This window comes from Sphaerodactylus townsendi, linkage group LG04 (assembly GCF_021028975.2).
Source record: "Sphaerodactylus townsendi isolate TG3544 linkage group LG04, MPM_Stown_v2.3, whole genome shotgun sequence".
In the NCBI taxonomy this organism is placed as follows: Eukaryota; Metazoa; Chordata; class Lepidosauria; order Squamata; family Sphaerodactylidae; genus Sphaerodactylus; species Sphaerodactylus townsendi.
In genome coordinates, this window is record NC_059428.1 from 34550929 (window position 1) to 34572776 (window position 21848).

The 21848-nt window shown below is 38.2% G+C and overlaps 1 protein-coding gene across 4 annotated transcripts in view; it reads right to left on the bottom strand.

Annotated features, from left to right (window-relative positions):
* The window catches only part of DCLK1 (doublecortin like kinase 1), a 246933-nt gene that overhangs the window by 50386 nt on the left and 174699 nt on the right, over positions 1 to 21848 (bottom strand). For all 4 annotated transcript variants that reach the window (XM_048494604.1, XM_048494602.1, XM_048494603.1 and 1 more), the window contains 4 exons: positions 9841 to 9925; positions 6464 to 6572; positions 2395 to 2452; positions 1430 to 1549 (listed from right to left, as the gene is read on the bottom strand). In XM_048494604.1, coding sequence (XP_048350561.1) covers positions 1430 to 1549; positions 2395 to 2452; positions 6464 to 6572; positions 9841 to 9925 — 372 coding nt within the window. The remainder of the gene's footprint in view (positions 1 to 1429; positions 1550 to 2394; positions 2453 to 6463; positions 6573 to 9840; positions 9926 to 21848) is intronic.

Genomic DNA, 21848 nt, shown 5'->3' on the forward strand with positions numbered 1-21848 from the left:
TCCTTAAACAGCAGGAGGAAAATCCTATCATAAATCATGCTTGTAAAATAACTAAACCGGTGCTAGGCTTGAATAATAATTTGGTCTCACTATGTACAGTGGCAGCTTGCCAGCAACCAGGTCCTTTCTCCTTTTCACAAGCATGGCTTGCAACGTGTTTATATTTGTATTTATGAAGTGCTTTCCTCACACTCAGTCCCTTTTTCCACAACTAGTGACATGCCTGCCATGAAATGAGAGTGTGCTTCCAACAGCAAAAGCCGCTTATAGCAACTTCTCCCTGCCAATTAATGCAGAGTAGCATTAGCCAGACTGGTTATCCGGTATATTCAAGCCCTCACTTCTTGAATATCTTTCCCATCTGTGAACCTGAACTTGATTTAAACTCAGGTCTTCAGAAACCAGCCCATAGCAGATGGTTAATCAGTTGCAACAGCACATGCTGTGTCAGAGATACAACTAGCACATGCTGAATAAACAATTCACATCCTTCCAAGTATATAACTTTCTCAATATTTGAAAATTAAAACATGGCAATCATTCAATTAGCTGTGTGGGCCCTGCGCCTCCTCCACCCCTTCTCCAGGGGGTGCTTGTGCCATCCCTCCTACCCCTCCATGAATGCTGTTCTTCTCGTCCTCGCCCCTGCTCTCCTGGAAGCTGCTTGTACAGGAGAGCCTCCGCAGCCACAGGGTGAGTCAGTGTCTTCCTGCTAGGCCAGGAATGCTGACAAGGCTAGCTATCAGCCTGAAGCAGACAACTGGAAGGGAGACCACCAAAGAAGACTATGCAGAGGAAGGCAATCGCAAACCACCTCTGCTTCTGACTTGCCTTGAAAGCTTCTGACTTGCCTTGAAAGGGGTTACTAGAAGTTGGTTGCAACTTGATGGCACTTTATACACAAACATCCAGAAGAAGAAATGCTGATTTATTACAAGCAGATTTGTACCTGCAAATCCTTGTGTTCAAGGGCAGAGTGGGCATTAAACTCACAGGGAAATTTCCCAGTGGACCACTGCCTTGAGGGCTATCAGTGGGTCAAGCCCCACTAACAACTCTACTAGTGCTTCAGGGTCCTCTTGGTTCAGACCTTCCATTGGTAATACCAGTAGGTCTTAGACCACCAACTGTCTCCACCTGCATTTTGTGGGATGGTACAAAGGATAAGACAATGAACAATTTGGCACCATGAAGTTTAGTGGGTTCTACAGTACTAGCTTGTAGCACAACAAGGGCTGCTCAACTGAGATTGCTCCGCTTTCCTGGAACCCTCCCCCCACTTGGTGATTACCTACCAAAGGGAGCAGGGATACTTTCACTGCCCAGTCTGCTTGTGCCTGTGCTGAATCAGGCTTGCGGGTGGGAAATTCTAGTGCACAGGGGTCAAGGTAAGAGCAAGAAGGGGGTTCAAATATTGCAGATGCATTACCTTCACAAGTTCCATGACAAGGTATAATTCTGTAGGCATATCCATCTCCTCAATCAGAAGAACAATATTAGGATGCTTGACCCTTCTTAAAATGGATACTTCATTTTGGATCATATGCTCCTGCCACAGAATAAACATCGTATGAGAGATGAGAAAGGGAAGATATTTACAAAGCACCCTCAATTATTGCCTCCAGTAACTGACATTAAATGATACCTCTCAACATGGAGGTTGGATGTGCCATCATGCCACTGATAGACTTGTGCCTCAACAAATGCGCATAATCGATAGGAGAAATCAACTGATCCATGCCTCTTCTCCCTTCTACTGCTTGATGAGGAATGAGAATAAACCTACAACTCTCATAGATTGATTTGGAAGTTTTTAAGCCCTTAATGCCTGCATTAATGCCAGAGAAGTGGCAGCAGTATCAATCCCCCCCCTCCCACCTCAGTTTAGAGGAAAATGAAATGGGAAAAGGATTGTAGTTTTGTTGCACAGAAAAGTCAGTCAATCATTTGACCCCTAGCCCTATAAAATATATTTTTCCAAGCAGCAAGGAACTTTACATTCTTCATTCAAAAGTATCATTACAGAATTGTTAAAATCAGGGCCCATTTAGTTTGTGAAACACCGCTCATTAGTGTCTATTTTATATATGTAATTATTGTAATAGTTTGTGTTCCACAATTTAAAAGAGTATCTAATTATCACATAAATTAGATGCTTTAATTACAGGAATTAAAGTGACAAACAGTAAATCAAAAGTCTAACCACCCAGCCGGCAACTGGCCTTCATTTCTTGACTGCCAGAAAAGAGAATTCCAAGGCTCACTGCCTGCCAACTTAACCTCAGTCAGTATGTATTCAAATGTTAACTCCAATCCCAATTTGTCCTAAATTTAAAAGTTATTCAGGATAACTTTTTGCAGAAGATGTTCCGACATTGGATCTGCTGAACTTACTTTTCCTCTACATTTACTTTTTTTGATGATTTTCAGGGCATATTCTCTACCAGTTGACCTAATAAGACAGAGGGAATGAAAGAAAGGAAATACAAATAAGAATCAATGTTATCAGTTATTTCCATCAAAGGCCCCTTCCGCACACACAGAATAATGCACTTTCAATCCACTTTCATTGCATTTTGAAGCTGGATTTTATTGTGTGGAACTGCAAAATCCATTTTCAAACCATTGTGAAAGTGGCTTGAATGTGCATTATTCTGCGTGTGCAGAAGGGGACAAAGTTACTAATATTAATGCAAGGACAAGAACTATTGCGGATCTTTACTCTGCCATCTCTTTTCGGAAGACATGCAATAGTTGATTAGCACAGGTATGTTGTTCCTATACCCATATGGCATCCTTATCAGCTTCCTAGGCACCCAGAGTGACTAGAAATGGGGTTTGCAACCTGTGGCTCTCCAGATGTTCATGGACTACAATTCCCATGGTGGCAGAGGCTGATGGGAATTGTAGTCCATGTAGTCTGGAGAGCAGCAGGTTGTAGACCCCTGGACTCGAATATTGTACTACTAGCTGCCCCCACCCCCAACCCAACGCACTCATTGCAGCCCTGTATTGATGTCACCAAGTAAAGTTCCAACTATTGCTTAGGAAATGCTGAAGGCACTGTTTCTGGGATGATCCATTCTGCATGCCAAAATATTATGTTGTTCTCAGAAACAATGTTCAGAAGAAAGCAAGGAAATAGGCTACAGTTTACCAGATGGCCTCAATATGGTTCAGTTGAGTTATTTAAAGAAATGAATTAATTTTTAATGAGTATATTTAGAGAGCAATCCAACTCAGGTCAACTCCATGGGGCTGATTCCTATGAAAGGCGGTGGTGGGATCCAAAAATTTTAGTAACAGATTCCCATGGTGATGGGATTCAAACTGTGGCGTAGCGCCAATGGGGCTGGGCAGGGCACGATGGGGTGTGGCCAAGCATTCCAGGGCAGGGCATTCCTGGGAGGGGCTGTGGCAAGGACGCAGCCGTTGCGCTGGTCCTTGGGCGGGAAACGAATGCACACAGGCGCAGGCTGCCACACACGCCGGTACACCTCCTGCTAGACTGCTTCAAGTTCTGCGTGCTACTGCTGAGAGGAGGGGCATAACTAAGGCAAAAATCATGTGGCAAAATCACCAATTAGTAACCCTCTCTCGGCACACACAAATAATTAGTAACCTACTCTCGGGAACCTGTGAGAACCTGCTGGATCCCACCTCTGATGTACTGTTTGAGATATCAAAGACCAAAATCTGGTTATGTTGGATTAAAACCAGAATTATATTGCACAGCCACCAATAGATGAGAAAACAATGCATCTCCTAAACTACCCTAGGGATGCCTATGTGTCCATGCTCATTTTGTTTGCAGAAGTCCCAGCTGAAACAACAGCAATAAAGTATTGTATTGATATGCATCAATTTTACTTTGTGTTTTTAAAACTAGTATATTTGATACATACAATTCATAGTTATTGTGAAAAAAAGCAGATAAATAGAAATAATTGTCCCATGTTTTATCTTGTTCCAAAAGGAAAAAAATGAATAATGCAGATTATTAACATTAGTAGAAGTGATATGTAAAAAGTTAAAGGCCAAGTTACATTGTTTTGTGGAAGCAGCCATATGGTGCCTCTAAACTTTAATAATAATTATTATATAACAAATCAACACAGATGTACACATTGGGTGGTGTACTTGAGTCTTGTGGCTTTAGACTTGCAGCTCTTCCAAGCTAAAAAGTCTTGAAACAGGAAATACTAGCCCACAAAACAGAGAACAATCTACTTCATATAATAAAGTTAAAGGTGGCTTTAAAAAAGTTTTTTAATACTTTACAGTTGGAAGTTTGTTCAAGCTTTGAAGAAGCAGGACATACAATTTTAAATAAACAAAAATATACACAGTATTTTGTAATATATACAGTCTTTTGTAACGGAACAAAAACTTTGCAGATTGAAGCACTGAACATCCTTAGTATCAATCACTGGAATCTTAGTGTAAGCCTGAAAAAGACTTTTCTTGTCTTCAGGAGGGATCTGGGGATTCCATGGAATTACAGCTCATCTCCAGACTATAGAAATCAGTTCACCCGGAGAAAATGGATGACTGTGAGGGTGAACTTTATGGCTTTGTACCCCACTGAGGTTTCTGCCCTTCTAAGGCTCCACCCACAATTCTCCAGGAGTTTCTCAACCTGTATTTGGCAGCCCCTCCCACTCTCATCCCCACTAGTGGCCAAGCAGGACCAGGAAATCAAACTGAGATCCTAGAAAGCTGCCAGCTCTCAGAACAGATAATGTTTAGGCTACATGACCTAATGGTTTGAGTATTCTGGAGCAGATGCATACGCTCACATACAATGTGCCACAGTCAGTTTCTTCAAACACTCCAGTCCAAGTCAATTTACATCAGTGGTTAAGACTCTGCATTGGATTGCACTGTTACTCTGAAATTCTGTACAACATTCCAGTCTAAACCATGTGGGCCTGAAATTGGAGTAAGTCTCAAAGGGATCATGATTTCAGTGACATCTTTTTAAAAGCCAACTTTCCCCACTAGAGGGCTTCTGCCAACAGCTGAAATAATGGCCATGTTTAATCTAAAAACAGCTTTCATATTATTTGGTAATAAACTCAAATGCTTAACTGCTTTTAGGTTTGACTTGCATTTTTTCAGCAGAATATAAAAATATGGAAATAATTAACTCCTTTTAATGTAATATGTTCACCACCAGCTGTGTTTTAATACTTGGTTTCTTATAAGCCCATTACACAAAAGTAAATGCACAGTTTCATGACAGAGAATAAAACATTTGGATTACCATTGCTAAGACCTCAATAATGTAACCCACACTTACTGACACACTTGGCTGCTTTTACTTAAAAACAAAATATTTCACTATTTGGTTCGGAAACAGAAGATAATGTTGGATGTCTTAAAAAACAGATAATTCTTCAGAATTACTTGTTGTTTATAAACTGAATTTAAAAAGTGATTCTTAAGAGCTTTTTAAAAATGGCCATTAATGTTAATACTTTTCATGTGTTGTATTTATACAGTGTTGACTTTTATGTCTACTGAGTGGTTTGATCCACTGGAACCATAGAAGCTGTATGAATCCTGAAAAGCAGGTTTCTTTATGGGCACTCTGATCTAACGAAGGAACCCAACTGTGCATACAAATAAGTGTTGCAGCTGATCCATCTGTTGGAACTGCCTATACAGAGGCCTGTTAGAAAATAAACAGTACTTATCAAATGCTCCCCTTTCTTGACAATGGTTAATGTTTATCTAAGAGCTCACACAGAAAGGAAGCAACTGTTATGTCCACAAAATACAAATTTGTAATCACAGCCTCAATTTGCCTTAGCCTGTGCAGGAAAGGGACAGTGGTTTTACCCTTCAATCTCCATTTGGTTTTACAGTTGGAAAACAGCTCCCCCTTCTGTGCGATTAGAATTTTAAAGGGCAAAATGCAAAATATATGCATTAAAAAATCCATTGTTCAGCTAACTTGGTTTCAGAATCAAGAGGAGACTGAATGGTAGGACCCCTCTCACTCCCTTCCATGCACAGACTCGACATTGTGATGGCAGCTGAGTCTTCACTTTGCATTTTATGATGGATGGAGATGCATGAACTTTGTCTCAACTACTGTAAGATCAAGGTCAGTGCACAGATATTTCCTTTGGGTATTCAGTGTTGAACTCATCATTCCTATTGCACTTTGAAGTTGGAATTATATTGGGCTAAATGATATCAAATTATTCTGTCTCACTGAATTATGGATATGCAGATACTGGTATGCTGTTTACTAGCAACAATGTTTACTCTGAACAGAGGGCAACTTTTCAGATATTGTTCAATATCCAATCACTCCTGTGCTTTTTTTTTTTACATTTTACACATATTACTTAAATCCCATATGTGTGACAACCTGAAAATGAAGACGTCAACCATGACCATGATCTGCTTAACATTTTTCCTTTGGCTGTAATACCAAAGCAACCTTTCTCACCTTTCTATACACTCCTTTACAATGGCAAAATTTCCATCTCCTATAGTCCGGCCAACTTTATATCTCTCTGCTATAGAGGCTGGAACCTGGAAGCCTTCCTCCAACACTTCTGAAAGAATTGTTAGTACATTTTTATTGTTAGAGAGGGCACTGCAGATGTGACACATAATACATATTCTACCGCTGTGGCTTAAGACAACTGGAAGCCATTTGAAATCAGCATGCTCATTTTTACTGGACAGAAATCATAATGCCAATATTGCAAGAATCCAACAAGTTTCTACAGGAAAAGTATGAAAAATTAAGCTTTTGAGAACCAGATCCAATTTCACCTTCTTTATGAACAACCAAGCCATAACACATGACTCTCTTTTTTGTTAATAATTTTGTAATAAGCTATGGTGGTCTGTTCAAGAGAAGCCCAATCTCAAATAAAGACTGGATTAGTTCAACACACCACAATTAAATCTACTACAAAAGGAGTCTAACACTCAAGCACTTATTTTATTACTTCCTGTAAACTGAGACACCCATAAACTTGGTCTTGTAATAAGTACTATTTTCCCTTCTGTATTAAGTATTTAGTTTTTAAACAAATGTTCTCAATAATGTCACCATCATATACAGTCTGGCCACCAGATGCTTAAAAATCAGTCAAAACAGTAAAGAAAAGGATTTTTTGGTAACTGGTTTGTATTTATTCATTTAGTTAAATTTATATACTGCCCTTTCCAAAAGGGCTCATTAGAGTATCATTATTAGTAGCCATTGGAGTATCATTATTCTTCAAACAATACTCAAGAACTAGTTTGCAAGTGTCAAATAACATTTTCAAAAAGCTGTGGCCATACATCTTCACTTACAAGGACTCCATTTTTACCAGTTAAATACTGTGTATAGCCTTTTTAAAACACTAACGTTGAAGAAAACCTGTTACATTCTCAAAGCAGTGGAACATAGAAAGTGTGATTAGTTTTTTCATGGCAATAATCAACACATGATTTTCTACTTGGCATGGCAATTTATAAGCTGATTTGTAGAGTGAAGGACCCTCGTGAGTCCATGCAAGCACATATACATAAAGGATAGAATTTAGATTAACTCACAGTTCTATGTAGGGATATAGCAAAGGAAAATGACAGTAATTGTTGTATGATCCTATAACTCTGCGAGCCACCATTTGAACATCTTAAGACAATTCAATTTGCTTGCCATTTAATTGGGCCTGAGCTATAAGGCAATTGTAACTGAAGTGGTTATGTTTTCTAGCATGGCCCTGCACCTTTTCCCCCCAATCAACTCACTTTTGCTATCTGAGGCTGGCTGGGATGAAAAATGCCTCAGGTACCAAAACAGATGAGATGAACAAGAATAACCTCAATTATAAACAGGCTTCTAGGTCAAAGTTCAGGATCCTTCATATTATTCACCAAATGTCTTTGCCTGCCTGACCTGCAACAAGAGAATTTAGTTGCTTATAAAATGGAGTACTTTATTCATCATCCTGAGAATTAGAAATGAAGGTCTCTTGGATGAGTGATAAAATACCTGAGAATTTCATCTCAACTAGATTAGGGTTATTTCAGTCAGAAATGTATTTCCCATTGAAATAAAGAACAGAAAAACTAAGAAAGCAAACATGACATCAACAATCATTCTGAAGGAATTCAGAAAAAGAATAAACCTTCAAGCTAAAATTAATGACGAATGAAAAAATTGTGCAAATTTCTATGTCATAGAGATTTTGTAAGGAATAGAGCTAATGTCCATATATAAGCTTATTAGAAGAAACAAAATATAAAATAATAAATAGGTAAATGTGCCTGCTTGTGAACAAATTATATTACCTTAAAATAAACTTTTTATCTACAAAAGGCAATGTAACAATGGAATCTGATGCTCTGTTTTTTTACTGCTAGGTATATAATAAAACTATCGGGCTATTTACTGCTTCAGTAATATTGCTGATATTATGTATGCTTTTTACTGTTTTATTGAAACGTTGATGAAAATTTTATTCTTCTGATTTACAAAATTTGTTTTATTGTAATGTTCATTTTATCTTTGTAAGTGAACTTTGTAAATTTTAAGCTAAGAATGTGGTATATAAATGTTTTACATAAAATAACGTTAAATATGATCTTGCTAATATAAACATCAATCTAATGAAACTATGTGTGCAGATGGAGAACTGCTGTGCACTTGGGAGCAATGTATGAATCCAGCAAGAGTGGCTTCAATTAACCTAGAAGTAACTTCTTCTATAAAACTGTTCCCAAATACTTTGGATATTCCTCTAAGTACATATCCTATACAATATTTTAAGATACTGCCTATATGAAGGCAGAGAAGACATGGATATTCATGTATGGAATTATCATATAGTTCTGGTTGTCATGGTTACAAAATAACACTTCTAGGGCGATTCCGCACACGAGTAAAATAGGTTCGACCCAGTTCCCTGAGAAGGGTACTAACCTAGGTCGAAGCCATTGTTGTTCCCCACTGCAACCAGCTTGACCCCAGCTCGGAGGGCAGAAACATCCTGTGCCTCTTCACCGCTCCATTCCGATTGGCCACTGTTCTACAGCCATGTTCCGTCTATCCCCATACACGTTATAAAAAAACTGCCACAGGAATGGAGGGACGAAGATGGCGGTTTTTGATTGGCCAGCTGTACGCATGCCCCAAACACTCAACTGTGATTGGCTGAATGGGGGACTCCTGGCACCAGAGATTCTGCACTTTACTGGAATTGAGCTGAGTTCGAGCGTGGTTCCCTGAAAAAAGTAGTAGTTCCCAACTGGAGTCATAAATTTGACCGTTACACGGGGCGAAGCTGGTACAAAATCACGTCAATCCCAGTGGTTGTGTGGAGCACTTAGGTCGAACGCAGCTCGAACTTAGGTCGATAACGCAAGTGCAGAATCGCCCCTAGTGTTATTTGGTTTCGTACCATGGAATCCCATGCCATATTGTTCATTTAGTCTCTCCTCCCTCAGCCTGTTTCGTCAGGATGCTCATAAACTGCTCCCCTAGACTGCAACATCAGTTTGACTTCACCTCCAATGATGTCCCATTTGTCTCCCTCTGTCAACCTCTTCTGTTTCCTTGCACTTTCCTTCAAGTGGTTATCCTTCTCTACCCACCCCTCATCTTTTATACTATGCTGCTTTCTCTGTCAAACTTCCCCACACTGATGCCTCCATTTACCACAACCCTTTGGTGGGGCTAAAACTACAGGGCAATACCCTGTGAGGCAGATCTCATACTGATCTAATGCCCAAAACACTTCCCGCAAGTTTACAGTGATAGAATTCCAATGCCATCTTGTAACTATTTTGAATATGTATATAAATTTTCTGACAAACATTTACCTTCACCGGGTCCATCATTTTCATCCATGGAGCTGCAGACTTTGGTAGATGCTAGTGAGGTAGAGGAACCGCTGTGCTGAGAGCTCTGAAAATATTTACAGATTTGGGGAGGGAAAGAGATGGGAAGACAAATTGGATTATTTAAAAAATTCTTCAATAAGGCTAGTCTATACGGCAAGGTATCATCTGGACCGATGGTCCTCTCTTCAATAATCTAGGTGAGCAATCCTGCAAGCAACTAAATATATTGCATTGTCACTTTTTTTGTTTCAAGTTCTCTTTATATACAATCTAGTAATTCACCATATTTATCTGGTCTTGTTTTGAAAATGCAACTTTAAAAAATTCTCAGCATTTAAGCAGTTAAACCTCTTCCCAGTGTTTCTCTCTCTCTTTCTTTTTCTTTACTGGCATCCTCGTTTCCAGCCTTTTAGAGATAACTCAAAATGATGTACCATCAAGTCATAGCTGATTTATGGGGACCCATAAGATCTTTCAAGATAAGGGATTATCAGAGGTGGTTTGCCTTTGCCTCCCTCTGCATAGCAACCGTGGGCTTCCTTAGAAGCCCTCCTATCCAAGTACTAGCCGGGGCAAACTGCTATCCAAGTACTAACCAGGGCAAACCTTGCTGAGATCCAGCAAGAGTTAGGCTGATTCCGCATGGGCCAAAAACAGCAGTGTGAAAACGGTGTGAAAACAGTATAAATCCTTTTACACCATTTAAAACCCTTTTACACCATTTTCACACCGTTTTCACACTGCTGTTTTTGGCCCATGCAGAATCAGCCTTAGCTAGCCTGGGCCATCCAGGTCATGGCCAACTCAGAATACCTTTGGTAATACAATGCCCATTCCCTCCTCCAACCACCATGATGATTGTATCACCCAGTTCCTTTCAGTTTCTTCCCTATATGCCTCAAAATGGTTGCCTGAATTGGTTCATGTGCTGCACCCTGCACAGAAAATCATCTGCTATTAGTCCACTTAGGTTCCATTCTTGGCTGCAGGAGAGAACCTCTCTACAACTTCATAAGACACCACCGTTTTATGTATTTTAGAAGACCCACATTCATCATCTCTCCAGCTACTATAACTTTGATGATTCTGAGACTTCTGTGAACTAGAACTTCTCTAGAACTTCACCAGGAAACCACATGCTGGGATTCAACTCTGTGACTTCACCCTCTAATGCAAACTGTGATTTCTATCTTTTTGTCTATGTAGCACACACCCTATTGCCAACAGTGGGAGTACCAGGATAAATCTTTGTTCAGCTAAAGATGAAAAATTGCCACCACCAGTTTGGTGATTGCTCCAACAGTGAAACCTTTGTGCTAATTGCTATATACCCACACAGCACTCAGTACATTTCAAACATGTTTTCAAAATCCAGCTCTGCCTACACATTTATTTGGCTCAAGTTTCCCCAAGAATGGCAGGATATGTAATAACCCAGTAAGAGAACACAACACACACACTAACGTTGTCATTACCTCTTAGGGTTGTTTCAACTGTGATATGAAGATACCTCCTGTGCAGAATATACTTCACTCTTGCTGTTTACCATGTACATGCATTTTTCTTACAATTTATGCAAAGCACCCAGCATGTAGACATCAAAAATACAAGCAGTGAAATATGTGGCTGTGCATGTATGTGTGAGGCAATCTATATCCCCAACATAAAAATGACTCTGATATAAAATAATATTTTCCTACATTTGAACCATTTCCTACATTTGAAAGCCATTTTTATTCTTCATTGCATGTTACCACTATGGATGCAACAACATCTCACCTAGACTATCTTTAAAATGATCTTATTACAAGAGTGATGTGGGTTTTGTGATGATCGGAGTGATGATCGGAGTGAGGTGGACCGTCTGCTCTCATGGTGCAGGGAAAATAACCTGGTTCTTAATACTAACAAGACAAAGGAGCTTATAGTGGACTATAGAAGGAATAGCTCAGAAATTCAGCCCTTGACTATAAATGGAGATCAAGTAGAGCAGGTGGCTAGTTTTAAATTTCTGGGCGTCATGATTAAAGAGGACCTGACCTGGGGCGTACAGACTGCTGCGGTGGTTAAGAAGGCCCAGCAAAGACTGTACTATCTGAGACTTTTAAGGAAACAACAACTGGATGGAAAACTCCTGGTGTCCTTATCATTACGCTGTGCTATAGAGAGTATCTTAGCCTACTGCATCACTGTGTATGGTTCTCCAGATTTGCACAGTGGGCAGATAGGAAGGCGCTCCAAAGGGTGGTCACTACCGGGCTCAGAGGATTTCACCGGCTGCCCTCTCCCCTCCTTGGAAGAACTCTATAATTCCCGAAGCCTAAAAAAAGCCCAAAATATTCTGAGAGACCCGTCTCATCCAGCACACTCTCTTTTTGAACTGTTACCATCTGGCAGACAATACAGGTCTATCAAAACTAGGACAAAGAGGCTTAGAGACAGCTTCTACTCTAGAGCTGTGGCTATGCTAAACTCTGCAGCTTCATGTTGATGTGTTTGGGGCTGTGTAGGGATGGGTGGAGGAAGGGGAAAGTGAGGATGGGGTATGAGTCTGAAATTGTGTGCATCGAGGAATGCTGCTGTAAATTTCGTTGTGCGTGCACAATGACAATAAAATGCTTATGCTTATGCTTATGCTTTTTGGGTTGTATGGCTGTGTTCCAGTAGAAGAAGAAGAGTTTGGATTTATATCCCCCCTTTCTCTCCTGCAGGAGACTCAAAGGGGCTTACAATCTCCTTGCCCTTCCCCCCTCACAACAAACACCCTGTGAGGTAGGTGGGGCTGAGCTCCGAGAAGCTGTAACTAGCCCAAGGTCACCCAGCTGGTGTGTATGGGAGTGCACAGCCTAATCTGAATTCCCCAGATAAGCCTCCACAGCTCAGGTGGCAGAGCTGGGAATCAAACCTGGTTCCTCCAGATTAGATACATGAGCTCTTAACCTCCTACACCACTGCTGCTCCTAATATTTTCAGCAGTAGCATTTTCTCCTGATGTTTTGCTTGTAACTGTGGCTGGCATCTTCAGAGGATTCTCTGAAAATGCCAGCCACAGATGCAGGTGAAACGTCAGGAGAAAATGCTACCTAAATGTGGTCATACAACCCAGGAAACCCACAACACCCCAGTGATTCTGGCAGTGAAAGTCTTTGATAATATTTTATTATACATTGAAATTCAAAGACAGACAACCCCCCCCCCAATAGCACCAAGTTGATGACCAACTTCTGTGTTCCCAAGCAAGACAATTGTCTTTAGTGTATTATTTTCTTTTTCTTTTAAAATCACATTTTTACTCATTGCAAAAGACTTCAAGAGAGTCTATTCTGCCTAGAATATTACGGATTTCCCCCTTCCCCTCCAGTCACCTCCTGCAAGTCATCTCCTCTTGCTGTGCAGAGCTCAGGAGCTGAGGAGACATCTTATTTTTCCTGCCCAACCATTAAAGTTGTCTGGTCAGTTTCACCTGCCACTTGTGCCTGACATTTTGTGGTGCTGCAGGGATTGTCTGTGCCTGCAGCTTTTTGCTTAATGTTTTCCCAGGATATGTACTCTACAGGCTCTGATCCTGGGTGCCTTTTCAGCTCAAAAAGTACATGGTTGTAATCAATTTATCCTGGAATATATAGTTTCCCCCTTTTTATTTTTGATTAGCTGTTTTTGAAGATCAACAAAGCAATGAAGCAAGAAATTAATAAAGCAACAAATCAGTGGATTATCGAAGCACAGTTGCAATGAATAATCCAAATTTTTGGAGGAGGTGAGTGCGGACGAACTTCGTAGTAAAGGAGGTTTCAAAAATGTTCTTGAGGCATTTTAGCCACTTGTGCAGAAAAGGCCACTGTCTGACATTTTAACAGCATTTTAGCCAGATAAACCAGTTCCCTCAAATCCAAGTAAAACATTAACATTTAAACATTAGTTTGTAAATTATTTTTAATAAAACAGTTTAATTTGGAAAAAATGGATATAAGGTCACATCGGTTCCAAAGCTGTGAAATTCTTGCACTCAGTTGAATCTGTAGGCAGACTCTTTAATAGCACCAAAGAATTAAAAAAAACATTGTATCTACAATTAATTTTGTTAACTGAAGAGAAGCAAAGGGTTAAAGAAAACAGACCTCCCTATCTCCATTGTTACTACTAAATGATTTATCTATGGATCCAATAAATCCTATTTTTCTTCTTCAGCAGAATTTATTTAGCTCTCTTTTTTAAGTTTTATCTTCTCCCATACAGAAAACCAACAGAATCTTGCATAGTCTAAAGGGCAGACCTTGTAATTCTGTAGCATCCTTTCTTTCATGCAAAAATGCACGTATTATACTTTAGTTGTAAGTCTTGGAAGATTTAATTTTTTAATTGTTTTGAACATATACTGAAATGGCATCAGACACCAAAATTATTGGTAATATATCAGAGGAAGTTCATATTAAATTTAATTTGGATTCTCAAAAGTCTAAGCTCTATCAATTCATTTCTTAATTTCTTGCATAAATATAATACTCCAATATTGTACTATTCAAGAGTATTGCCAGACAGAAATAAATAAGTGAATAGAAAGCAACAGATAGATTTTAGTCTAGTAGCATTTTAGATACCAACAAGATTTTTTGGGTATAAGCTTTGGTGAATCAAAGCTTCTTTTATAGTATCTGATAAAAGACAGCTTTGGCTCTTGAAAGCTTATGCCTCCAAACCCCCAATGAAGACAGTGATTTTGAAACAGCAATGAGGTGGACTGAACATTTCGCTCTTGGTTTTGTGGATGCTTTCCTGTGTCTTCTGTATCGATACTACCACCCTTTGACTAGCCCATAGTCTAGAGGGGGAAAGGAACTGCATACCAATATGTTTTCCAAATCACTGATATAGCTAGTTGGATTTTCTTTTCTTTGTTCTTAAAAAAGATTATCAATTCATTCTGTATTGGACAACAAAAATATACACAAATCTTTAACACTGATCATTTTATTTTTAGCTACAGGATATATTTTTTAAATTTTTAAATTTTGTTTTATATCACAGCAGCCAGTTCTTTACAATTTGAGTCTCACCTAGAGGCGATGGACATTGTAGCATGGTGCCATAGTATTCACGCAGATCTCAAAACTGCCTTTTGAATCTCACATTGATTTTGTCAATTTGAAGAGTTTCAAGCGCAGCTCTTTTGTTTTCGGAATGGCACCCAGAGTGATGATTGCCACTGGGACAACCTCAGCTGGTTTGTGCCAAAGTTTCTGAATCTTTGGTTCTGGAGGGTTTTCCGGGCTGAGTGGTTGTGGTCTGGTGGATCTTGTTCCTAATGTTTTGCGTGCATCTGTGGCTGGCATCTTCAGAGGTGTGTCTAGTGAGAAGGGAAAATTTAGTGTGGTATATTGTCCATGTCTCAGGGTGGGGAGCCAATCATTAAGTGTTGGGTGGAACTTGCTATGCAAAGGTGTGGTTGAGTGCATTTGTATTGCGGGTGGGGTTATTAGTCCATTTTTCAAGTACTGGGAGCCAAGCTTTACTAATTTTCAGTGTCTCTTCTTTCTTATTGAAGTTGCCTTGGTGTTTGTGAATTTCAATAGCCTCCCTGTGCAGTCTGGCATAGTAACCTTCTGAATTGTCCAGAATTTCAGTGTTCAGTGTTCTCAATCTGAATCTGAACTTCTGAATCTCGATTTTGAAATCATGATTTAGTGATCTTATTATCATGTGTAATATCATGTGAAATATCAAAGTAGGTTGTTGGCCTCTCATTATAATTCAAGCCCCACTCGAAGACCAAGGACTTTGTATTGGAGTAGTATTTGTTTGGATCCCAGCATGGCTGCCTTTTGATATGGAAAACATCTTCAGATCATGGAAGAACTGTTTATCTATGTATATTTTACATACATGATTTAAATTGTTACAATATTTTAAAAGTTTCATGCTTTGATGTTCACCACCTTGAAAGCCCTGTTTGAATGGAAAAGCAGCAGAAAAAAGTAAATAAATAAAATTTGACATGAAATCTAACCAAACAATTTGCTTACAGTTGAACTAGAACTTACACAAGACACTTCTGCAAACATTTAAGGCTAACTACTGCCTTCCTGTCTAATTCCCAATGTAATTCCCACCCCCATCTTAGTACTTGGGCATATCAAGAACTACTTGGTTAGTTCGCATGGACAGATACACAGTTCAAAAGTTCTCTTGGATATATAAATATAAGGTTCTTTAGATTCTGGCCAATGATCTGTTCCTCTTCACGACACCTTTTATAGAATTATGGGAAGAAGAATTTAGTGAACGTCTACTTTTCTTACGACATTAAGCCACGACTATTTCATATTTGCTAAAACATTCATGCCATACACTATTGAAGACCTAGGCATTACTTGTGGTAAAATGAATTTCACAAGTATCCTGAAATGCACATGTGTAATTCACACACACAGCTGCAGATCACATTAGGATTACTACAAAGGGAGAATTCCATACTGAAAAGCCTTCACGGAACCTGGAGTGCTTAATACAAATGACCTGTCTTAATTTTAATTCAGTCTGCACCATAGGAAATGTCATCGCCTCTTAACAAATTTTGAGAGTGAGCTCTTGCTTAAGTTTCTGGCCACCTGGCTGTTTTTATGGCACACTTACGTTAAAAGAAAGTGGCTTCATAAAAGCGGGGTTGGTTCTTTGGTACGAGTACTTCACACCCAGCTCAAGTTCATATAACAGATGGCCATCATACCACAATCTCTCTACAACTGGAAAGGGAACATCAGTGCTATAGAATTTCTACCACATCTTTCTGAAAGATTACTTCTGCAATTATTTTGTACATATGTAAAAGTGGAGAGAGACCCAAGGACAATTCTCAAATATAAAGAGAAAAACATGATAGAAAGTCAGACAAACATGGCTATTTGATTTTTTATTATTTTTCTTCTCCTATATATACACTTGCCCTGTATGATTTTGTTTAACCAGTAATAAAGTTATGGAAGTAAAGTTGCAAAGAGCAATGTCCAGAAATTTAGTTGCTATCTTTGCCAGATGTCTCCATTTTTATTTTATTTTATCTTCCAAAACCAGTGTGGATTACTTTTGTCAAACATTTTCTTTGTGATCTGGAGGCTAGCAAATCTGTTTGTCTAGCCCTTTTACCTGTTTTTCTAGCCCCCCAAAAGAAAAAAAAGACAAGAAAATGAAAAAGGAAAAAGAAAGAAAAAAGAAACACTATGGCAAACTTAATCCATCTAAAGCCACAGTTTGAATTCAGACGCTGAAAATTCTGATATCTGAACTGGGTTTCTGTGAAGTAAAAAGAAATAAAATAGGAATGCTGGTTAAAGGATCACATGATATTCGATTGATTTTAAAATGCCAAGCTCTAAAATATACACGTAATAAAAGCAACCCTCCATTACTCAGCATTTCACAAACATGCCTACTGAAAATGCCAGCAAACAGATGAGCAATATTTTAAAAGGCAGTTAAGACATTTAACCAACATTAATGTGTCCCTGGATAGCATTTTGGTTAGTTGTAAGGTAAATATAAGCAAAAGGCATTTCTGCTTTTTTACTGGAGAACCATTTTGCAGCAAAGCGAAAGCTGTGCTTACTAGCAAAGTCACAGTAAGAACAGTGGTTCAAGGAAGACATCAGACTGAAAGTTCACTTCATAGCATTGCAGAAGCCAAACCTGCATTTTTATGCATTCTGTGGAAAGGTAGATAGTTCAAGAGAAAGGCAGAAAGAAAAAAAATTGTGCACAGGATGAGTGGCATATCTGTTGGATCTAGAAAGGTTAGTAATTCCACACAATGGGTCTACATTCACAGAAATAAAACTTAGCAGTGCTTTAGGAAGAACTTCATATAAAGGATGAACAGTTCTATTCATCTTTCATGCTGTGGTTCCATTATGACTTAGGTTCCATAATGGTTGATCTGGTAAGGAAGGAGAATTTTGAATGCTGGGATATTGATAATGGGTTGGAATGCAAGAAAAAAAAGTTGACACCATTGAGATTTATTAACCTGCTCAGACTTAGAACAATGAATGAAATATCCCATATGTTTCTGCCTTGCCTGAGAAAAGACTGATGAGAAAACCTTCTTCTCAGATGCTCCCATAAGCATACAGGCCTTTGGATTGACTGATAGATGACTGATTACCATATTTGCATTGGCTTTTATTACTTTTCAATTATTTTAAAATTGCTATCAGTCACATTGATGACCTCTGATAGAAAGGCATCTTTTTGTTGCCTTTTGTAGTAAAACCAAGCAAGTGCCACCACCCCCAAGGAAAAAATTAACTTCTATGGCCAAAGGCTGGATACAGGGACACATCACTCTCTGTACTTGGTGTCCATCTATTTCTAAGAAGAATTCAACGTTTTGGTTCTTACCTGAAGCCTGGGTACTTAAAAGGCTGCCTCTTCCCATTCTGTTCTACCTGCTAAAAGTTAAAACCCCCTTAAGAAGCCCTGCTTAGAAAAGGCAGATAAAAACTAGAGACAGTGCTTGTATTTTGCCTTTGGAATGTTCTCCCGCCTTGGACCTCGCACCTTTCTTTTCTTAAGTACCAAACCAAGAGAGTAGGTAAGCTGGCTGGCTGTCCAGATTTGTCCCAAAACTGATGACTAGTTAAAATTTTAATTATAATCTGTTTTTATTGTATTTATTTGCATTTACAGGTTTTATCTATTCAAGTTTTAATGCTACATTTGCTATCCTTAATGATATATGTGAAATGGCCAGAGTCCCCTGTTGAAGAGAAGGTGAGAGTTATAAACTGAATAAATGAACAAACATGCACACAAACAAGCCAAAACATCTATTATCCAAGTTTTTAATTGCAGGGTGCCATCTTTTGCAGTTGTTTTTATGATCTTCTTCTAGCTTGAGGGATGCTTTATGAATCATTTTAAGCTGTTAACTATTGTTTTGTGGGGTTTTTATTTTTTTATGTATTTATTTTATTTTTATTTATTTTGTTGGATTTGTATCTCGCCCCATCCCTGAAGATATGGCTTGTTTTAAGTTGCTGCAGTTATTATTGTATTGTATTGTATTGTATTTATCTTATTATCTTATTATTTATCTTATTAGCTGCTGCAAGCAGGTCTCTGTGAGGCAGCATAAGTGAATAATTGAAGTATTTTGCTTATTATCAGTTTAGTTTGTCAGGGAATTATGTTTGCTGCTTTTATGTTGCTTCCTAGGTAATATATTTCTTTAATAACTAGACATTATTTGAGTAATGAGGTAAAAAGGGATTCACACATGACATATTTCAGCTCTGTAACTACTGGCCGACTTCTTTGAGCTGCTCAGGAAAAAGGATCAGCAATACAATGCTGACAGTGCAGTTTTTGTATGGAAAGATGATTAAAAAGAAAAATGTCCAACAGGTGCCACTAACAGGAAGATTAATATTGTAATCCTAAATTGACTTACAGTCTTTTAAACCCACCAACTTCAAATGATTTAGAAGGCTATAAACTCTGTTAAGGATTGCACTGTATGGGCTATTAATAAAAGAGAGAAGGTTAGAGAAGAGGTGTGGACTAGGGAGCAAAGAGGCAAAGTACAGGGAACTAAATTTTGCATGTTGATTTGAATTGAACCAACCAAAGATTGGATACAAATTTCCAGTACAGTTCTATTTAATGGAAACTCAGATCATGATTTTTTAACTAAGAAGTGTTCACCCAGAGAAGTGGAAGTAGTTCTAGTTAGTAAACACAATCATCTGTTGTCCACTGTGCATGATTCAAGATGTCCTTTGGAAGAACCATTTTTTTTTAGAGCTCAGTACTCCTTGATTCAACAGGAACCTTTTCATATTAAGTGACGTGAGGAAACTGCTTCTAAAGGCTTTTTTACACAAGAGTATAACAGTTAGAATTACTTGGCCTCCAGCTGTGATGGAAAGTGTCCCACAGATTGTAGCCATGGAAAAGAAAACAACTACCAGAGTTCTCTGGGCCAGTATATCACTTCTGGGTACAACTCAGATATGACAGTGGGTAGCTCTGTCTTTCTTCAGAACACTCACTTTACAATTTTAAAAGCCACTGCATATATTCTTGTTTAGGGCAATATGTTAAGATCTATGAATCCCATTATGTGACCAAAAATCCATATGATATAGGACAGATTTTTTTTCCCCCTGGTTTCCTCATTTTCAAAAGAAGCCCAGTGAACTTTTAAAATAGATTTTCCCATTTATTTATTATATAGCTTACATCTTAAAATCCAGCAAAGAATTTTGGCAAGGTCAAATATGAAACATATGTACAATGCACAGCATGATGGTACAAAAAGAAAGTACTTGGGACTTGATTTATTAGCAAACAAAACCACTCACCCACCACCACTTTAAAACATTTTACAAGTTTTGCCAATTAACAATTACTTGGGCATTTATAGAGAAAAATCAGTGAAATATGAAAAACACCTCCAAGAAAATGGCACAGATTTATAAACTCATTTCATCCACAAGCACTCACAATGTTGTCATTTTCTTTTAGTAGAGGAGATAAATCCAATAAAGATGATTATACAGAATAAATAGTAATAATTCCCTTAAAGTAGTCAACAGATAAGCATCCATACTTTGCTACCCAGGAATAATTTAAACAGATATGCATAAATACACGCATCAAAAGACATACAAATAGGCAAGTACAAATTGTGTGTGTATATAAAAATACAATCAATTCATGGGCTATATTAATAAATTTCCCATATGATCATTTACAGAAATATTCAGTTTGAGAAAATGTTATTGTGAACTAGGTGCCAGACACAGAGAACCTGTAGCCATTCTAACTGCTGGCTGTACTATTACAACCAGAAAGATAGCCATGGCTCACTGTGTATATGCTAACCTTTTCATATGTTATAAAATACCTACTGTTATGAATTTGTACAAAATCAGTACTGTGTGAAAGTTCCTAAGTAATATCAATATTAAACCTCTCATTTTCTCACATGAAGTGTTCTCATATACAAGTACTGCAACTTTTCAAAAGGTAGAGATTAAATATAGAGGTTGTCTGAAAGATATTTCCATAGACAAATGCCTCGAAGCAAATGGATCATAAAGTAGTCTTTTGTTAGAAAAGTCACCCCAAACGTAATTTTTCAAGTAAATATCAATTGTCTTATATACACACACATTTACCAGGTGTATGAATTTTATTGTAACAGTATTATGATTTACCTTTGCATTTTTTTACAGCTCCACATGCCATATCACATCAATATAAATAAATCTACTCAACATAATTAAGATTTAGATATAAACTGTGAGTTAACATTGGAAAAAGTACTGATTTAAATCAAGCACTATTACTCAAGTAATACTTAGAATTGATTCATTCCCATCCACATTAATATACATTTTCAAAATTCTTCCCCTAATTTCAGGATCCATATTTTACAACATTATGGTTGGGATCCAGAAGTTCTGTTCTACTGTGAGCAAAACCAAAAATACTGTCTACAAAGTTTTGTGTGTAACAAAAGTGGCATGTATAATCAACTATACTATGTGTAAACCACGTGCAAAGACTTGGGTCATCCACACAGGGGAAAGGACTGACTATCCTCAGACAAGTAAAAAGATACTTCTCATTCAAAGCGTCTTTTTGCACCGTGAAATGAAACACTGGATCCTGAACTACGTGATTTCCAATATACCAACAGTAACACTGATTTAAAATACTAAATGAAAAGATGGGATTGGGGCAGCAGCTTGTAAGTTTGCTCCAATCTTTTAATCTTTTAAAACTTGAATAACAGACTGCTTCTTAGTGTTACTAGCACATTTTTAGCCAGCAGTATATTATTTGTTTCCATTATAACTGCCAAATTAACAGTTATTTAATGTTAAATATTAGTCAAATAAATACAATCCACTGAATAGTAAGTGGCTTGGATCCTGCCCAAAATGGCAACTGACTGATGGGGATCCACCAATGGCGGGTGTCTTTGT